At 39.4% G+C, this 17942-nt stretch overlaps 1 protein-coding gene across 5 annotated transcripts in view; it reads left to right on the top strand.

Annotated features, from left to right (window-relative positions):
- Positions 1-11986, top strand: part of LOC139913096 (serine/threonine-protein kinase 38) — a 49915-nt gene extending 37929 nt beyond the window's left edge. For all 5 annotated transcript variants that reach the window (XM_071901038.2, XM_071901037.2, XM_078288147.1 and 2 more), the window contains 4 exons: positions 651-774; positions 5562-5657; positions 6168-6262; positions 6355-11986. In XM_071901038.2, coding sequence (XP_071757139.1) covers positions 651-774; positions 5562-5657; positions 6168-6262; positions 6355-6494 — 455 coding nt within the window. In that variant the 3' untranslated portion in view covers positions 6495-11986. The remainder of the gene's footprint in view (positions 1-650; positions 775-5561; positions 5658-6167; positions 6263-6354) is intronic.
- Positions 11987-17942: the final 5956 nt, after the last annotated feature.

Genomic DNA, 17942 nt, shown 5'->3' with positions numbered 1-17942 from the left:
TGGCTTCCTGAGGGGGCATACACATTAAGAAAAGTTACAAGACTTCAATTAATTTTCCCGTTCACAAGCACAAATCTTCTTTCCTTGTGTGTAATTTCTGACATGAATTCAAATATTTTTTGGTGGATATGAATAGCGCAGCATCATTGAGATGGGTTTCTTGCAGGCATGCTATGTTTTTTCATTTTCTTTCCTTTTTTTTTTCAATTGTAGTTAATATTCTGTTTACATTGAAAGAACCTTAAAGGAACAATCAGTAATATGGACTCTTACTGTGACCAAGGTTGAGGTCTCTAAATGACCCGTTGTAAGCCAGAGTCTCACTTCAGCTTTGGAGGGGAAGCCCTTCCCCCTCCCACTACGATGCAAGGGTCCTATTGAATGCGTAACAGTCCATAGCAAAACAAAAATGAAATAAATAAACAGAAAAAAGCCCACCCTGAGCTTGTCTATTAGTGCATTAGTGTTCATTCCCGACATGTCCATTATCCATTGTCCATTATAGTATTTTTTGCCTTGGTATCAAAAATGGTATAATCAAAAAATGTTGTGGTACAGTATGGAAGTTCAAAATTTAGGTTTCATGACAACCCTCTTCCGGGTTCAGCTTTTTGTTTTGACATCCTTGCTGTGGTGTATGGTGTCTTAAGGCTATCCCCCATTCTGCTCGGAGACCCCCCAGGAGACCTACAGGAAAGTAATGAACTGGCGGGAAACGCTGACCTTTCCACCAGAAGTGCCTATCTCAGAGAGGGCCAAAGATCTCATCCTCAGGTAGGACTTAATAGCTCCTGATCTCTCTGTCTTTTCAGCAGCAAATCTTACATCACTTACCCTTGCACCATATAAATTCTAGGGCTGCAACAATTCGTCAATCATCAATTACAATATTTGTTTATTTTGTATGTTCATAATTGATGCATAATTTTGTTTTGGAAATGGCTGCTGCAAACATTGAGCAACCACGTACCACGAAACCAGTAAAAGTACAGCCTCGTAACAAGGAAATAAATGTTATGCAATTCAAATGGCAATATTAAAGCTGCACTTGGAATTTCACATGTTGGCAACTCCAAATGCCAGTTTGCAGCCAGTGTTAGTTGGTGCCAGTGTGCCAAGTTCTCTTTGGCCAGCTGATGGCCTTTGGATTGTCCCCCACACCCTGCCTGTAGTCAGGAGGCTATAGCATGTTGCTAATACTAGCAAGCCAGCACAATGTCATGGTTGGGATCCCTCAACTTTGACCTGGTCTGGCTAACCAGATGGAGCACTAACCTGTCCATGTGCCATCACAATCCTCCTACCCACAGCAGCAGTGGAGTAAATCCAGTGGATGGAAAGAGCTAGTATTAGTTGTTAGCCAGGGGTAATTTTAGCATACCACCAGAAATTAACTAGCGAGCTAGCAAGCTACTTTTTGCATAATGAGCAAAGTCCAGTTTCTCAAAAGCTTCTTAGCAATAATATCAACTTGGGCCATTGTAGGCCAGTTCTTTTAATAAATGGCTTTGTTTAATGTGCTAGTAGTAGCTAACTAGCTTGCTAGCTAATTACTGGTGGTAAGCTCTTGCTATCCATCAGAATAATGCAAAGGAATTATCGACTAATTTAAGTAGGGGGTAGGGCCGATAGGGCTCAGCATTTTGAAATTTGAATGAAGTTTGTACCGTATACAATGACTGAGATATAAATACAATGGATGTGAATGGCCATTTAAAATAATTATGTTGCTATAGCGCCACCTATGGGCGAAATGCCAGCAAATTTTGCACAGTACCTCAGAATCGGTGCACAAACATGAGTTATGCCAATTTTTGTATGTTAGGCCATGCCTACAAATTTTGAAAGGGAATTGTATCAAAACAGTATGTAATATCAAAAAACTGCTCAATAATTTTTGTGCATGATAGTCCAGATATGCTGTGTGCCAAATTTGGTGAAGATGGGACAAAATCTGTGGGATTAGCGAAAAAACAGTTTTGGAAAAATAATCAAAACGGCAGAAAATGTTGTAGATGGAAATGGGCGTGGCCTGCATCAGTGGATGCCAAATGACCCAAAGAATCAAGCCAACAAAGAATTTTGTTTCTATGATTTACAGTCACAAAGTTATGGTCATTTAAGACAATATCCAATATTTGGTGTAATTTTGCCAATAGGGGGCGGTATAGCAAACTTTTAAAGGTTCCATATTTTGGAAAACGGGATTTCTCTTGCCTCTTGGATTATAAAGGTGTTGCTATCTAAGCATTGTGAAAGTAGCAAAATGCACGGTCACCAACTAAATCCATACAATCCATATCTCTAAATGAGCCGTTTGGACTTTGAACTTTGCGGCATCACAACGCCCATTACGCTCATTATCATTTGTCCGCCTACATCACCATGGCTTTTGTAAGAAATAATAGGCTAACAAAGCATAAAAAAGATAATAATTTATCATTCTGAAACATTCTGTTGTAGTCTTGGTTGTGGTTGTGGTTTGTTGTCTTCTGTTTTTTCAGATTCAGGATCTGACTCTGGCTCAAACATGTATGATTGGATCAAATTACGTTGAGAGGTTGCCATTGTTATTTTCTGGAGAGTTTTCACTACAGTTAAACCAGAGTTTCGCCTGTGGCTAGCATGGTGTCTCACATTTCACTCTTGAAACAGTTAGCCAATCAGAACAGAGTGTAGTTAATATTAAAGGTCCCATATCGTGTACAACAGGATTTCCCTTGCCTCTTTGATTATAAAGGAGTTGGATGTGCTATCTAAACATCGTGAAAGTATCAAAACGCACGGTCGCCAACTAAATCCACATAATCCATATTAGAAAACCAAGCCTCTAAACGAGCCGTTTGGACTTCCGTAACTTTGTGGCGTCACAAAGGTTCGCTCATTATGATTTTTGTAAGAAATAATGGACTAACAAAGCATTCTTTTCAAAGCGGTTGAGCGGTTGTCATTGTTTATTACCGGAGAGTTTTCCCTACCTCTCACTGTCTGTAGCTGCCATGTCTGTGGTGTCTCACGTTTCACTCTTGAAAAGGTTAGCCAATCAGAACAGAGGGATCGTTAATATTAATGAGCCTTAAAGACACAGAAACAGCCTGTTCATGGTAAGGCTCAGAGAGATGCTGGAAAATTAACGTCTAAAAATGGATTGAGAGCAGTGCCTGAATTGGACCAAAAAAGGTGCCAGTACCCTAATTCAGCAGTTGCATGACATGAGCATCGCATGTGTCTTGGACATATTTATATTTATACACTTATCTTGGTAATATATCCCACTTCAAATGTATTTTTGTATACATTTCATTACATACAAATGTAATATTGCATATATGCTACAATAAAACCAACTGAAAATGAAACAAGACTGCAGTCAGTTTAACTGCAAAACAACTAGTCCTAACCTACCTTGCCATTTAAAAAAAAAAAAAAAAATCAACACAGAAAATTGTGCTGGGTTAGTGCTGTAATAATATCAGAGAAAGATTACATCAGAGAAAGATTACATACTTACAAGCATACAGAAGACTGATGCAAATAGACAGAGGCCAATATTGTCTTTATATAACTGACGGACAGAGCTGTCTGTGCTTTTTGGAGGTAGTGGCAACAAAGCAATATTGACCTTTTGTTGTTGACAGTCATGATTAGGGCTGAAACGATTCCTCGAGAAACTCGAGTAACTCGATTACTAAAAATCATCGATGCAAATTCTTTGCATCGAAGCTTCGTTTAATCCATATAACTATATACACACTCAGTGATTCGCACGGATGATTATTACTGTTGCACAACGCGCTGGAGAAAGGGAGAGAAAATAGCGAGGGGCGAAGAGAAGAGACAGGCCAGAGAAAACGACAGAAAGTGTCCAAAGTTTCGGATCCAGTGTTGCCAACTTGGCGACTTTGTCGCTAGACTTAGCGACTTTTCAGACCCCCCTGGCGACTTTATTTCTCAAAAGCGACTAGCGACAAATCTGCCGACTTTTTCTGACCATGGGAAGCAATGTTAATGTGTTGAATCCCAAAGCATTTGGCAATAAATTGGTTCGGCTGATGCCGGTTTTCTCTACTTGCTTGTCTAATCCAGAGAGGTCTGACGGTCACAGCGCTTCCCACACACAGCGTAGCTCCCTCCCTCCGCTGAGAGCAGGGACTGTAGGATAGGGTCCACTTGTAATTGCTACCGGCGTACGCCGAAACTGGCCGGGTGGGCGGAGTCAGCACTTAATATTAAAACGGGATGAGATGAAGGCTAGTAAAGAATGCACGTGAATTATGGCTATATGTAATGGCTAGTTAAGAACGTAAATCAATATGGTGGCTAGTTATGATGTCCCTAAGTTAGCTAAGTTTTGCTCAAGAAAATAACCACAGAAAATAAAATGCTGCAGTCAATTTGTGAAAGCCTGAGCTTCATTCATGTTATTATTATGATAGTCACACACACACACACACACACACACACACACACACACACACACACACACACACACACACCTACTCCCCTCACAGTGATGCATAAAATACCCCAGAAAGCAAAATATCAGGTGGTGTAAGTAGCAATTGGAGCCTAAAATGCACCAGTCCAATACAGCAGGTATATTCAGTTTAGTTTGATTGCAGTGAGTAGGGTCAGCAGGTGTAGGGCAACCCTTCAACATAGTAAATAAATGTACATTAGCCAGTCTTATGAACTTGTATGATATTTAGGCCTAGTAATAAATATCAATAATAATTATTATTTCACCTCGTTTTCAGTAAATCACAGTGTCGTATGGACAGCTTCGTGCGGACAGCTTTTCTCTTTTGTATATTTACTATTGCTCTTTAATAAAGCAAAAGTATTTCTTATCCGATTACTCGATTAATCGATGGGATAATCGGTAGAATACTCGATTACTAAAATAATCGATAGCTGCAGCCCTAGTCATGATATAAGAAAACTAGCATTATGTAACTTGTTACGTACATTTATTCCTCCTTGGCGCAATAACATAGCTTTCATTTGTGCTTGCACATCCTCTATTTTCTTTTCTCTCTCTATTGGCACCTGACCAGTAGTGTTGATTGGACATATTGGCGTTTGATTACCATGAATTTCTTCATGATTGACACTTTAACGGCTCTGTGCTCCACTGACTGCTCTGCTCCATCAGATCAAGTGAAGAGGCATCACTCTGCTCACAATATAAATGTATTTATTTTAGAAGTAAGGGTACTCATGTGGACAAAAATCAGAAGTGCCGGTACGCAATAAGAAGTAAGGGTACTCATGTGGACAAAAATCAGAAGTGCCGGTACTCAGTACCAGTGAGTACCGGCCCATTTCAGGCACTGATTGAGAGCGTTTTTGGTACATTACACCATACAAACGGCTTTGAATGGACCTCAAGACATAAAATAAAACACTGGAAGGTGTAAAATATGGGACCTTTAAAATTTAAATGGCCATAACTTAAATCGTAATAACCATAACTAAATTCTTTAGGGGTTTTTTCTTACAAAAACAACTTATTCATACTATATAGCATAGTCAATCATCTGAGGTAATGTGCTGTGTAGGTTCTGCTGTGAGGAGGAGCACAGGATCGGTGCCACCAGCATGGAGGAGATCAAATCCAATGCCTTCTTTGAGGGGGTGGACTATGACCATATCAGGTGGGGATGATGCATCACTTATTCAAGTTAATGATAAGATCTCACAATTTCTCACAAAAGTATCGAGATCCCTCACGACCAAAATTCAAGTGGAGAATCATGTAGTGTGTGTCCCATATGATCCCATTTGGGATTTTTACAATCATATAGTGTACTCCAGGCTTGCATGTCCACTCTTAGGTTAATACAGAACAGGGTTAATGCAGAGCATGTTTTCTTTCATTACATCTGCTTTAATCAACACAGTTTGACATCATGTTGCTAAACTGTTAATTTTCCTTTTAGTGTCCTTTTTCTTGTACAGCTAATTTATAGTTTCAGAACTTTCATTAGCTGTGTTCAATCAGGAAAAAGTCTGCTTTTTGTCTTAATTTTGGTTAATTTGGTCTTAAATTTGTTGACTTTCTGAAATGTGAAGATGCACACTTTTTTTCTAACATCGTATCATTCTCAGAAGAATCACTGAGTTGTCTGAAGCTTTTCTGTAACTGTACTAACCTGTTCTGCCAGAGAGAGACCTGCTGCCATTCCCATAGAGATCAAAAGCATTGACGATACGTCGAACTTTGATGAATTCCCTGATTCAGATATCCTCCAACCAACAGGTATGCAGCCTTTTTTTCCATTAAGCAGATGACATTTCATATTTTGCCATCATCTTGTCCTGTGATTTAATAATGATATCATTCCTCTTTAGCTGCCCCGGTAGTGTCTAACCAGACCGAGGTAGACTTGAAGAACAAGGACTGGGTCTTCATCAACTACACCTATAAGCGCTTTGAAGGCCTCACCGCTCGAGGGGCCATACCGTCCTACATGAAGTCAGGGAAAAGATGAATACCTTCTTCCTATTTGATCCTCAGACTGGCATTTAAGGAATACCACCATGAAACCTGAATAAGTACTCCTCCAAACCCCAGTTCTCTGAAGAACTTCACCACTAAATGGGTAGCAATGAGTAGATGCCCAACTCCATCCTACAAAATGGAGAATTGCTCCTGTTCTGTATCCTGCTGAAGTGGCAAGGATTCTTGTCACAGAGGCCATGCTATTCATGTAATGTGGAGATTCCTTTTCCCAACCATTACAAAGCAAGTGAATAACGGGGCTCAATTTTTTATGTTGCAATCCATCACACCACAACATTTTTAGTTTTTGTGAATCAAGTGGGGAATCCACCACCAAAGAGGAATTGCTGCCTTCGTTTATAGCAGCTCTTCACTATGTCGGACTCATCCAAGGTTCACTCTATACTCTATGGTCTAACTTGTCCATGCTTATGAATTAAGTGATTCTGATCCTGTCTTTCACACCAGTGGACCACATTGGGATTTCTTAACTTTGACTCCAAATACCAGCATCTTTCACTTTCCCTCTCCATAAACCACCAGTCTTACACTAGGCTGTTGGGCCAGCAATGAACTAAATCCAGCATGGCTTGCTGTTTTACAAAGGGCTCTTCTTCCAACCCAGGACTAGATTCTTCTTCACTCAATTTATACATTATGTTGGAATTGAGTTCTCAAAGTGAAATTCAGGTGCTCTTCAGGGATTCTGTCCAAATGTTTTTAATGTTCTTTCCTACAAGAGCTCACTTACGAGGCACCTCTTAAGTGCTGTTGGCTTGGCCTAAGTTTGCCTGTTGTGTCAAGATGGCTCCGAACCAAAGACAATGTGAGCTAGCCTGTGCCCAGCCCTTCGGAGCCTGTTTTTACATTCATAATTTCTCGGATTCGCTTGTTTGTTTTCATTCGTTTTAATTGTTTTGGTGCTCAGTAGGTCTGGTGGAATTGTCCATCTAACAGCTTAACTACACTGGTTGTGTTTCTGTTCTGTCAGTTTGTGTCAGAAGGGTCAGATCAGATATGCAGCCATTTACTTCAGTGCAGCCTGCTGCACTGGCCGCGCATGCAGCACGTTGACAGATCTGCTGACGGAGCTGGATTGGAGCCGCAACTTTAGAAATACGCAAGGCTTCTATTTTTGACAAACTACACATCCGTCTTTTCTGTATTTTAGCCATATAAATGTATATAAATGCCAAGAATTTGCTTACTGCAGTCATTTATCACCATTTCAGTTAACCAAATAGAGGATACATGAACCAATGTCGCTTAAATAAATAAATGTTGGAGGTGAGGTTATCTATAGATAGGCACTGAGAAGCCTGAGTACGCCTACACTCTCAAAAATAATGACATAAGTACCCTATATGGTACATCAATGTTCCTCACGGTACAACTTGACTTGTTTATGGAACAATAAGCAAAACTACATGTGTTCACTTACCCATAGGTAAAATGTAGATAAGCGCAACACAACGGGCAGACCGCGGACAGAACAAGAATGGTCGTGGGGTAGCATGTTAAAGTGCCGTGCTGCTGGGCTGCAATAAGTTTGGATATGCAAATGTTACGCATGCTTTGTAGTTCAAGCTTAAGGGCTTTCTCTTACGTCAATACAGAGGCGGATGCATGAGCGGTGTTGGTAAGGTGATGGTATTATTGCAAAGTGCTGCTTGCCTCACATTTTACTATTTATTTCTTTTTTTGTGGAAAAAGTTATTTGTGGTATTGATATCACTGCACAAACAAGAAACTATGTATTTACCATTTATATGTAATGTGGACCTCATCCACAGAGATGCCAGAGTCTGCTCCTGTGTGTCTCAGAATGTAGTTTCTGCCTCCACTTATCTTTCAGCAACCAGGTTCAGGGCTCCCAAACGCGAGTGAACAATGTCCAATCAAAATATTTTCCTCTCAATTGACCCCAAGGTACAGTGCAACTGACACTGATATTACAAGCTTGCTCAGCTCCTTTAGTTGGTCCTCAATAAGTGCTACGAGGGGAAAAATGATCATAACAGGCCTATAGCTACCCATCACTTCATGGGCTAGAGGGGCTAGTTAATAAATTAGGCTTTTACCAAAGCCTGCTGGCAAGACACCAAATGCATCTTGTCCCTGAACAAATGCATTTAAAAGCTTATATTCCTGGAGTTTTAGTGCAGATATAGCTGTATTCGGTTTCTTGATAACTGCTTCAATTGCAAGATCATTGTTTACATTTTCACCCGCCATTGCTTCCCCTGCTTCCTGATTACACCATCATCCAAGACCCTGCCCACAAATTGAATAATCTAATCAAAATGCCAGAATATTCCAGTGTTCGGACTGCCCCCTGTGACAAGGACGTGACCAGACCTACGAAGCATCAAAAAATTCTAACAAAGTAGGCATAGTTAACATGCAGAAACAAACGATTCTGAGGAATAACAAATGTAAACACAGGCGCTTCGGAGAGCTGGAGCTAGGCTAAATGTGAGCTTGAGCGAATCATCATTACACAAGTCATGTTTCTACCTTTGTCTCTGTGTAATGTCACTTCTTGTAACTTTAATAGTTGAGTAGTTTTATAGAATGATTTGTGCAAATCTTGGTTAATTGCAAGAGAATCACCATTTGAGAATGACACATTTTGTGGAACAGGTGACCTTTTAGACACCAGAAATTAAAAATCTTCCTTTAATTTGATAATGGCCCACTTATTTTAGGATACCTGTAGCACATTTTGCCGGAAAAAAAAACCCCAGCATTTAGACACAAAAACTCAACATTGAAACTCGGGCTAATGAAATTCTTTTAGGGTTGGCAGCTCTTTAAGGCAGGGTGACCCACCCCACATATTCAATGGTAGGGTTTAATTCTGGGATATAATAGACCTTTAAATGAACAATAATAATAAGAAAAAATAACCTTCAATTCAAATTCAACAATTTAATAATAAATAAAATTTCACTGCAGGGTTTACTGATTGCCAACATCTGCCAACATCTCATATTTTATAAATGGCCAATATCAATTATTGGCTTGTGCATATATCTGTATGCACAGATCCCTAGTCAATTTTAGTTTGAGTTTTAATTTGATTCTCAGAGACAAAAACAGCCTCATGTGAAAAGATAAAGCGTTTATATAAGGAGACAAGAACATTGATGTACCCATGACAGGAAAACCATAAACAGCTGTTCTCTGCTGCCTTTCCCTTGTATACTTTTATCTGTAAAGGCCTGGTAGTTGAACACATGATAGTGTTGTTACAAAGAAAAAGAGAAAACAATAGACAAGTGCAAGCTGGGCCCGTAGCAGCTATTGATTTCCAGAGGTCAAGGGCTTTCTCTTGGTGTGTTTAGTCAATATCAGCTGGAGGGAATCCTGCATCATTGCATTTGTCCAAAATTCCACTTATAGGTTATGTGTCTGTCACTTAGAATGTCCTTATTTTTCAAGGAGATACTCAGTACCTTAACACTAACCACAGGGCTGAGCTTTTCCAGCAAACACAATATCCCAAATGCTGACATTTAAAATGAATGTAAATGGAGGTCTATAGAGAATGAGTTTTTTTGATGCCACAATAATTCCAAAATGCTGTTGTTTGAATGTAGCCTTGACCAGCCTGGCAAGTGGTGTTCTTTTCTGACACATGGGGTAAATAAGTTAGGTCTGAAGGCTTTTCTTTATTGTAGGGGGTCTATGTACAATACACAGGTAGTGTGTAGATGTTGCTGATGCACACATTTTAGACAAGCAGTTTTTCAGTGGCAGATGTCTCACCTTTTTAAATGGACTTGATGTTGGAGTTATCCTGCTGATTGCTTTTATCAAGTTCCAGATGAGTTGGCAAAGAGTGACTGACTACCTGGAATAACTTTTATTTTTTAAATTATGCCGCTTGGTGTGTGATTTCTGTGTCTATAGAACTGTTGGTGAGGATGTCAATAATGCTTAGTAAAAATGATGGAAAGTCAGATTGTTTGATAGCCCTTACACTGCTCAAAGATGGTTCTTTTATACAAGTGTCACTCAATTGTGTCTGTATGCTATGCTTGTGTCCCATGTACCATACATTATCTGGGAACCAAAATTGAAGAGGGCATTGAATTAATGGAGGTTTGGGCAGGTGGGTGTATGTTATTTAAAAACTTGCGGCGTGTGACTGTTGTGTTTTTCTGCTTTGACAATGAATAACTGCACTTACTGTGTTGTGTCCACATGTAGATCATTTGAATGAATGGTAGCTCAGCTTCTTAAGGTTCATAAGAGAAATGTATGAAATTCCTAGCTGTATGTTAAAGTATTTTCTATCTTGACACCTGTACAAGACACTGTTGATCCAGTTGATTCATTTTCTCTGCTGTACCTTACGATGATTATGGGTTTGGCTATTGGGTGTGACTTCTGACTGTTTTCACCCTTGATCTCTAATGAACCTACTTTGAAGTTGGCAAGCTGAGTCAAGAACACAATTATTTAGATTGTCCTGAATGCTAGCTCAACTCGAGACAGATCTACTCACCTCGACAAGACTGAGGGATGACAGCCTAGCCCAACCAGTTCCACAAAGCTCATTATGGAAAAGTAAACAGACTCATTCACTTGGCTGGGTCTTACCGTCTAAACATCATTGCTGAGCCATTTTGTTCTATAACCAGTTTGCCCCAGATCCTGTCATGTATAACTTTCATAATGTATCTTGTTAGAAATGATGGTCATTGTACAAAAGCAGCTTAGGTTCAGAACCAGAGAAGAATGATTTCAAATGTCACATGGGTTTTTGAAGACCAATACCTAATTTTTCAATTGGAGCAGTTGATAGCCAGTATTTTGGCTATCAACCTTTAAGCCAATGTCTTTAAATTTGACGGTTTTATACCCAAGAAATTCCAAGTATTCAGGGTTGAAAAGCCTCTGAATGTGCATTTAGACCATCATGGGACACCGAGGGTTAATTCAATTATTTTAGTTTTGCAGCTCCTTTCATGTAACTGGTCAGAGAGGAACATCTATCATGTCGGCAGTGGATGACATGACTGGCCGATATCAGATTTTTTATAAAAAGCCCAGTATCAGCCTGATATATCTGCGAACTGATAATAGGTCTAACCCAACCAACAGGTAGTAATGGTGACATTGCTGACAAAGCTGACATTTCCACCAACATTTATTCCTGTGCGGGGGTATTAAAAGAAAAGATCACATATGAATTAAAGGCAATGTCTCACAGTATCTAAAAACAGTTGTTGCTGTGAGAGATATTGGAAAATATGCATAGTGTTGACATGGCTAGAGTGTCTCTGCTAGACTTTAAAACGGTTGTGCAAGTTGTATTTATGTATGCATGTATTGGTTGAGGTTTGACATGGCTTGTTAATTCAGGACATTTACAAACTGTTGAAGGGACTAGATGTTACACTGATGGTAGCAATACTTGCTTGCACTATTATGGTAGTTGATTAACAGCACTAAATAAAAAGCTAATTTTGACTGTCTTGTCTGTTTTGATGTTAGAGAACGCAGTCAAACCACAACATTATTTCACATTCTTCATACTACAAGAACACAAACACAAGGAGGTAAAGAGCAGTAATGATTGCATGATGGTTAGCCCTACATCACATTACACATTTAGTTAGCCCTACATCACATTACAGATTTAGTTAGCCCTACATCACATTACACATTTAGTTAGCCCTACATCACATTACACATTGCTGACAAGGTCAGTATTATGCATTTGTAGGTACCCTACCCCCAGCCATCTTGAGAACTACAATTCCCTTGTATAGAACTGCAGGTTCTTGTTTCCTGTTGTTGAACACTGAGCACCCAAATCTGTGCACTGATAGGCTGCCAGTCATTTCACACTTAGTTATGAAATCAGCTACCATAAAACCGATTGCAGCCATTGTTCTCTCTGTCTCTCTTGGTTCCTGTTGGCTTGCCAGAGGGACAGGAGTCCCTGTCTGCTCTTTCGAGCAGAGAAACACACAGACCAGCCCAAGGCCTGGACTGTCCTGTCTGATCTAAAACAGAGTGAATACACACAGCCTATCCTCTCTTCCCTGTAGAGATACTGCAGATGTAAAAGGAAATGCCCTGCTAAGAAAGGAGAGTGACAAACCAGAAGCCTATACCAGAAGCTATCCTCTCTTCCCTGCACAGCAAGTTGCAGATATGAAAGGAAACTCCTTGCGTAAAGGCAGATGACGCGCTGAGGAGTGCACAAAACTAGCAATGAAGTAATGTTTGCTAATGTTAAATTGGTGTGATGCATTGCATTTACAAACTGGTCATCGGTTGACACCAAATAGCCATCTCTCGTGTTGGAGGTAAAATACATGCAAACCATAAGTTTGTGTATTTATCCTATCTATTAATGTGATCTGACTTCATGACCTCATAATATCAAAGAATATATCTCATATTCCATTGTTAAATAGGATCCATAAAATTTTCATTCAGCTCAGTTCACTAACTCTGGGAGGCCTAGGCCTACACAGCTTTCCCTCCATCTAAGCTCCTGGTGCCCAGTGTGTCACACATGGCCCATAGACAAAGCATGCATACACACATACACAAGCCTGTACATAGGTTGTCTTTGTGTTAAATTTTAATACCCTTATTCAATAAATTGTGTGTTGATTCCAAAAGGGTCTTGTGTCTGTATTACATATACAGTATTGTGACAAAATGGTCGTTACATATATATCTTATTTCTCATTCTAATCCGTTTGTATTTATATATTCATTCCACACATTTACCCATTTGTTTGATTGCAATGCTTCTAAGTTAATCAGTCACGTACAGTCTCCACATCTGACTCAATGCGTTCATTTATGCATTCTGTACAGTAAACATTCCTCTGATCAATGTTTTGCACATCCCTGCACTAACTGTACAGCTTTTCCATTTCACTTCAATAGCAAATATATTGCACATTTTTTTATTATATTTTTTCATATTCTGTATTGTAAATATCTCTTTTTGTTTTTTATATTTATATTCTTGACTTTGACTTACAGTACTTGTTGTGTTTTTTTTACTTCTACTTTCTATTTTTCTCCATGTTTATTGTATGCACCTACATACCAAGGCAAATTCCTTGTATTGTGAACTTTACTTGGCAATAAACCTGATTCTGATTCTGATTCTGATCCATCGCTACATTGTAACACTGCTGTTTATGTTAAGTGGTAGTATTTCGTTATATTCTCCGATTAACTGGGGGAAAAGAATACACAGACATAGTTTCAATTTACATTTCATTTATTGCTTTTGTTACAGAATAAGTGTGGAGTTGTATTAACGTTCATTTCATTGCAGTATCAAACTATACTTCAGCCACGGGAGTCTGTTTGGGAGGGGGCCGCCTAACTACTGCCAAGTAGTATATGGTGGTGATGACGTCAGAGCGAATACACAGGGAGATACCATTCGTGGGGGGTTTTTCCATTTTGGGTAGAGTGGTTTTCTAACTGTGTGGGACCTGTTTGGGTTTATATGTTGTCATTTCTGGTGTTTTGGGATGGAGTTAAAGGGACATTATGTGATGTTTTGCATGATGTTATTAAGACCAATTTATGGGAAATAAAGTTAAGGTAAAACCTCCAGATGGCACTGTCCTGGCAGAGAATGCTGGGTAATTGGCCTGGCTATACAGTCATTGGTATCTAGCCTTAGAGGGGGGGGGGGGACCAGGCCGTGCAGTCGTGTACACGTGCCTAAAGTTGAGTTGCCTTTATTTGCTCCTCAGTCTTGTTTTGTTGCTGTAAGAAGATTTTGTTTGCTATTTTTCATTTCTTTTTCCTGTTACATGTGTAATCCGGACACTGTAAATAAATGCACCCTAAGCCTCCAAGACCTTGTCCTGAGTCTGCCTCATACCACTTCCTAGACCTTTTGGCTGGGCTACCCCCTTACAAGTATATACATACATTTACATTTGCGGCTCTAAACACCAGGGGCCTCATGTATAAACGGTACGCACAAAACCAGGCTCAAACTTTGTGCACGGCACTTTCCACCCACATTTTGGGATTTATAAAAAATAAACGTGACGTGAGAAAGCGTGCATCTCTACAGTAACTTTGACCCATCCGTACGCACATTTTGGACACGCTGTGAAATGGAGACTCTGATGGCCAAGCAGTGTTATCACGCTGTCAATCGGCTCTTTATGCTCCATAGGATCAAACAGACCTCTAATAATAATATCCCAGAGGAACATCCAGACCTTAATCATTTATTTGTTGCCTTTACACACCGTCAAGTTAACCCAAACAGCGCGCATCCTTATTTTTAACAAACTGTCAATACGGCCAATTTTCATGTCCCATTTAATTGGGATAAACTCAAGATGTTAAGCAACTGGACTGACTGTCACAGGGTTATTAAAGAGCTTGCAATGATGGTGCGTAATGACGCATTATGGCTGCTTTCATGGTGCACAGGGCACATGGAGACGCTGTGGCCAGGCGAACAGCCGTCCTCTACAGCCAGCTCTTCACCAACGATCGCACTGATCTGATACCCCGAGTCAGAAAATGAGAATTACACACTTGTCAAGTCTATTCCTACATCTGTTATGGGTTTTATTAGTCAAATAGGCTAAGAGTGTGAAATGTTGAATGCGTGGTTACGTTCACTCTTTCAAAAGAGAACAGGCACATTTAGGATATACCTGCCTGCTGCCCGCAGTCTCATCTTGCTCTGATGTCATATCGTTGTCACCCTCTTTTTCTGGCATAATGACACTAATTTGGGTTTCCCCCATTATCGAGATGAGACGTCAGTCAAGGGCAGAGAGCTCCCTCACCCCCGCCAGTGGCACTGACACTGCGCTTCTTGGCAAACAGTTGTTTACTTTTTTTTTTTTTTTTTTTTGGTGATACCCGAACTAAGGCCACCAAATAATACCTCTGGCTTCGCCTCGACCTCCCAACAAGCATTTCAATTTCACAATCTGTGAAATGTATCTTTTTTGTCTTGCGCTATGACTTCGCCATTTTCTCATACAAATAGAATGGAATGACAAGTACATTTACATGCATATCAATATTCATGAAGGGCGTTTCAAAAACCATTTATGGCTAATTGTGGGAGTTAATGGGGAGGAAATGCTCGTTCACGGGCGCACAATTTCAAGTTGATTGATATTTATAAAAGGAAACTGCCGCACTGGAGGGCGTACGTAACTTTTATACATCACAATATTTTTTGGCGTATGCAGGTTTCCAGACTTCTGCTTACATAGTCTTTTAGTGTGGAATCCACGCAAGGCACGGCAAAGTTGCACACGTACAAAAAGGTTGCGTACGCCGGTTTTCACGCACACGTCGGGATGTATAAACCTGTTAAGCCCTAGCCCTAGCCCTAGCCCTAGGAAAAAACGTCTAAAATAACATACCCAAAATGAATCAGGAATAGCTCCTCAACAATAAGGCCTATATGCATATTTCTGGTCTCCTTTGATAGGTAAGAAGCTAAGAAATATGAATCCATTGTAAGTAAACCTTTATCTATTACCATTCCAGAGTAAATGGAGATGCAATAAAGGAAAAAATAAAATAAGATTTTCATCCTCGCCTAGTATATAATCTAAATTTCAAAGGCAATATCACCATTATAACCAAGATCCCATGGATAATGATGCAACTGAATGTCTTCTCCTACTCTTTGACTACAACTGTAACTGTAAATTTGATGAAAATACACTAAAATACAATATTTATGATATATAATTTATAAAGATATACTCAGGCGGTCTCCATGTTTTGGCCATGTTTACTGTTTACATGTTGACTGTTGACTGGGAGTTTTACTTCAAAACACTATTTATTTCCATATAGCCATGTTACAAATAACATAGATCTTCCAAAAACATTGAAATAGTAATAAACACAATGAATATTGATCAATATTCATATATGACTGAAGAGCTCCATGCTATACAGGCAGATTAATGGAGAATGCAAGGGTCCTCAGTGCTTTATGAGGTATCCTCAGTTTCGTCTGAGTCAGAGGAATAGGATGGTATAAGGTTCATTGGTGTCAGTACTTCGATACAGCCACCAGATGGCGACGAAGAGCCAGATCTCCCACCATAGGGATTCAGTCTGGCTGGACTGAAATGGCTGTCGAAACCCCCCTGACGATCGCTGTGGCTCCCCGTTGGTCCAAACTTACGGTAGAAACGTAAGTAACTCAAATCTGCCGTTTTTGGTGAAAATAACATAAGCCTTGGTTAAATATTTTGGCAAGAACATAGATTTATGTCAGTGTGACTGTAAAATGTGAAGTTTGACTGCTACGTTTCCCAAGGAAACTATAAAAGAAGGAAGGGTCATTACGTCACTGTGTAGCGCGTGAACGCACATTGGTGCCAAGTGTGAAAACTTTCAGTTCGGCCGACATTGAGGTGAATGGGATCGCCATCTCCTCGTTTATGACCTGTCATTTTAACAGGTTATTACCCCGGATGGCAGAATCATCGGTAATTTGTTGCATTGTTAACTAGCTAACGTTTGATATATTGGTTGATGTATATTTCCTCAGATAGCTTGTATATTTTGCATTTATTTTGGATGTGGCAACCCCTCAACCAGGCTGAGAACTGGAGCTTTTCCCCACCGAAGTCGAGAGACGGACATCGTGTTGATAACGTTAGCTAAATGTTTTCTGGTAAGTAGCTTAAAGTTAATAGCTGTAGTGTAGCTAGTTAATTAACGTTACTTGTTATAGTTAAGGTAAATTGTTATTATGTGGTGAAGCAAATACGACAATAATGATGCTAACTAACTTTACAATGACATGCTTTCAAACTACATTGCTAGTGTGGCTTACCAATATATATTTTTAATAATGCTAACGCTAGCTAACATCTTGTCTCATCGATAGACACCCTAACTTAGCCAAACTTATGAAAACACATTGCAATTATTTACAAATGTATTTATTGATTTGAAAAAGGTAGCTGATCATGAAATTAATAACAACAATGGTATAAATGACTGGAGTAGTTAATTGAGATTGAGATTGTTGATATCTATACCAAATAATCAGTTTTATAGGTACTTGCAAATAAGAAGTTATTTAAAAAGTAAAGAGATAAAAGACATACAGAATATTCATCCCCTTCTGAAATATGTCATGAACAATTACAATGGAAAATTCAAAAAAATAATGGTCAATGTGTATAAAATCTTACAAGGGAAAGAAGAAACAACAATCGGTACTATAAAGATAAAATGGGAAGAAGAGTTGGGAACACAAATAACAGATGAAGAATGGAAACAGATGAAATTCACAAAACTACCAATTCCTTATTTTGGAGAGAATTTGCTTGGAAAATAAATATGAGATATTTCTTGACCCCAGAAATTATTTCTAAATATGAAAGAAGATTAAGCTCTCAGTGCTGGAGGACCTGTGGTGAAAGTA

This window comes from Centroberyx gerrardi, chromosome 14, assembly GCF_048128805.1.
Source record: "Centroberyx gerrardi isolate f3 chromosome 14, fCenGer3.hap1.cur.20231027, whole genome shotgun sequence".
NCBI classification, from domain to species: domain Eukaryota; kingdom Metazoa; phylum Chordata; class Actinopteri; order Beryciformes; family Berycidae; genus Centroberyx; species Centroberyx gerrardi.
Note: the sequence above shows the minus strand (reverse complement) of the source record. Positions and strands in the feature narration are given on the sequence as shown.